Source organism: Vitis vinifera, chromosome 7 (assembly GCF_030704535.1).
Source record: "Vitis vinifera cultivar Pinot Noir 40024 chromosome 7, ASM3070453v1".
Taxonomy (NCBI): Eukaryota; Viridiplantae; Streptophyta; class Magnoliopsida; order Vitales; family Vitaceae; genus Vitis; species Vitis vinifera.
Genome location: NC_081811.1, coordinates 24,434,748 through 24,436,787, shown reverse-complemented (window position 1 = coordinate 24,436,787; position 2,040 = coordinate 24,434,748). Strand labels below are relative to the sequence as shown.

General features: G+C 44.9%; 1 protein-coding gene across 1 annotated transcript; it reads left to right on the top strand.

The window, feature by feature from the left end:
- LOC100243160 (uncharacterized) lies at window positions 1–2,040 on the top strand. The gene is made up of 2 exons (XM_002264813.5): window positions 1–1,327; window positions 1,675–2,040. The coding sequence occupies exon 1, from the start codon at window positions 62–64 to the stop codon at window positions 1,325–1,327; it is 1,266 nt and encodes a 421-aa protein (XP_002264849.3). The 5' UTR covers window positions 1–61; the 3' UTR covers window positions 1,675–2,040.

Genomic DNA, 2,040 nt, shown 5'->3' with positions numbered 1-2,040 from the left:
CCCCAATGGAACAAACCCCGATTCATCACAGTAACTTCCTGCCCCATTTCTCCCTCAGGAAATGGAGCGACGGAGCACAGAATCTGATTCTGTACGTCTTCTAGGACTATCCCAAGACCTTCTCCGTTACCGCAACTTCTCGTCCTCCCGCAGGTACGCTCTCCAAGCTCTACTCTCCCACCCTAACCTCCGTTGGCCTCACCAAATACTTGCCATCCTCCACGTCCTCATTGCCGCCGATCACCCCATCAACCCCCACCTCCCCGACTGGTACTCCATCCTCCAACTCCACCCCCTATCCGACAATACACCCCTCATTCGGAAACAGTTCGACAAACTCTCCCTCCTCCTCAATCCACTCACCAACCACTTCCCCTTCTCCCAAGACGCCTTCACCCTCGTCCGCGACGCCTGGTCCCTCCTCTCCCGCCCCGATAGAAAGTCTCTCTACGATCGCCGACTGGCTCAGCACTCTTCCAAGATGGAGGATAATGGTGATACGTTCTGGACTCTCTGTCCTTATTGTTATTGTCTGTTTCAGTACTATAGGGTTTATGAGGACTGTTGTTTGAGGTGTCAGAATTGTACGAGGGCGTTTCAGGCGGTGATGATTCCCTCGCCGCCCAAAGCTGTGGAAGGGACTGATCACTACTGTTGTTTTGGGTTTTTTCCCTTAGGGTTTTCGGGAAATGTGGATGAACCTAAGAGTGATTTTGTCGATATATCTGATAAAAGCGAGGATTCATCTGGAGAACTTGGGCGTAAAAAGAAAGGAAATGCCATAAATCTAGACAGTGAGAAGCCAAAAGAGGAGGAAGTGGAGAAGGGAGGTGACCGCACTGTTGACAACATAAAAACCGGTGATGGAGATGGAGATGGAGATGGAGAATTTGGGGTTACAGGGAAAAGAAGAGTCATGAATGTGGAAAGGGCGAAGCCAGAAGAAGAGGAAGTGAGGAAGGGAAGCGACAGCATTGGTGAAAAGGTGAAAACTAGTGAAGATGGGTTTCTATCGCCAAATGTCACCAAAAGACCCATGAAGAGGAAGTCTGTGGCAAAGAACACAAAGAAGTTGATGGGAACCGGGAAACGAGGTAGGAGATATCAAAATATAATATTTGCCATGGGAACTGACAAACCGAACTGCAACGTGAAAGCAGGGAGTGGGGTTGAAGAGGGTGGTGCTGGAATGGTTGGAGGACTTGGGTCAGGAAGTTCAGGTGTTTGTGTTTTTGCTGGGCGCGAGTTGTGTGAGGAAGATGATGACATCCCTGTGGGTGTGCCCATCTCTTGTGATGGCTGGAATGGAAACTTCAAATCTTTTTAGGTTTGCTCACGTATCTCCATTTTTATATACATGATTCTACCATTTGATGGTTTAAGAAATAGCAGTTAGGGTTTTTGATTAGCTGGTTACTCGATAGTTGAAAAGGAATGCAAAGTCTATAGAATAGTTTTGGACATACCTTGGGCAGTGTAAAAAAAGTAGCAGTCAGATCTTTTGTTTGGATGGTTACTTCATAGCTGAAAAGTAATGCAACGTTTTAGTATGGTTTTCTATGTTCATATGCTTTTGACTATTTATGGGTGGAAAATGATACTGTAAGTAGGGTCAGAAAAATTTAAATCAGTTACTGTTTGGACCCCTAGCTTATCCTCAATGGTTCTCCACAGGTAGCTGTGACTGATGAACTCAGGTCGACAATCCTGCCCCCCAGGTGGACTACATTAATAGTGTGAACCTTGTTGCAAAATGTTGATGAAGGAATTAACTGATCATGGCTCCTTCATCAAGACCCAATTTGTGAAATCTTGGTTTACTCATTGAATCTTTTTCTTTCATTTATGGGACCATTGGTTCTTCGGTTCTTTTGCTCAGGAGCCTCATCATCTTGATGATTTAATGTACTTGATAATAGTGTTTTAGCTTAGGATCATATATTTTTTTATGGTTCTGATGCTTATCTCTGCTAATGACAAATATACCACCTGGGAATCATAGCTGCTTTATTAGATTCCATTTTGATTGGAAGACACTTT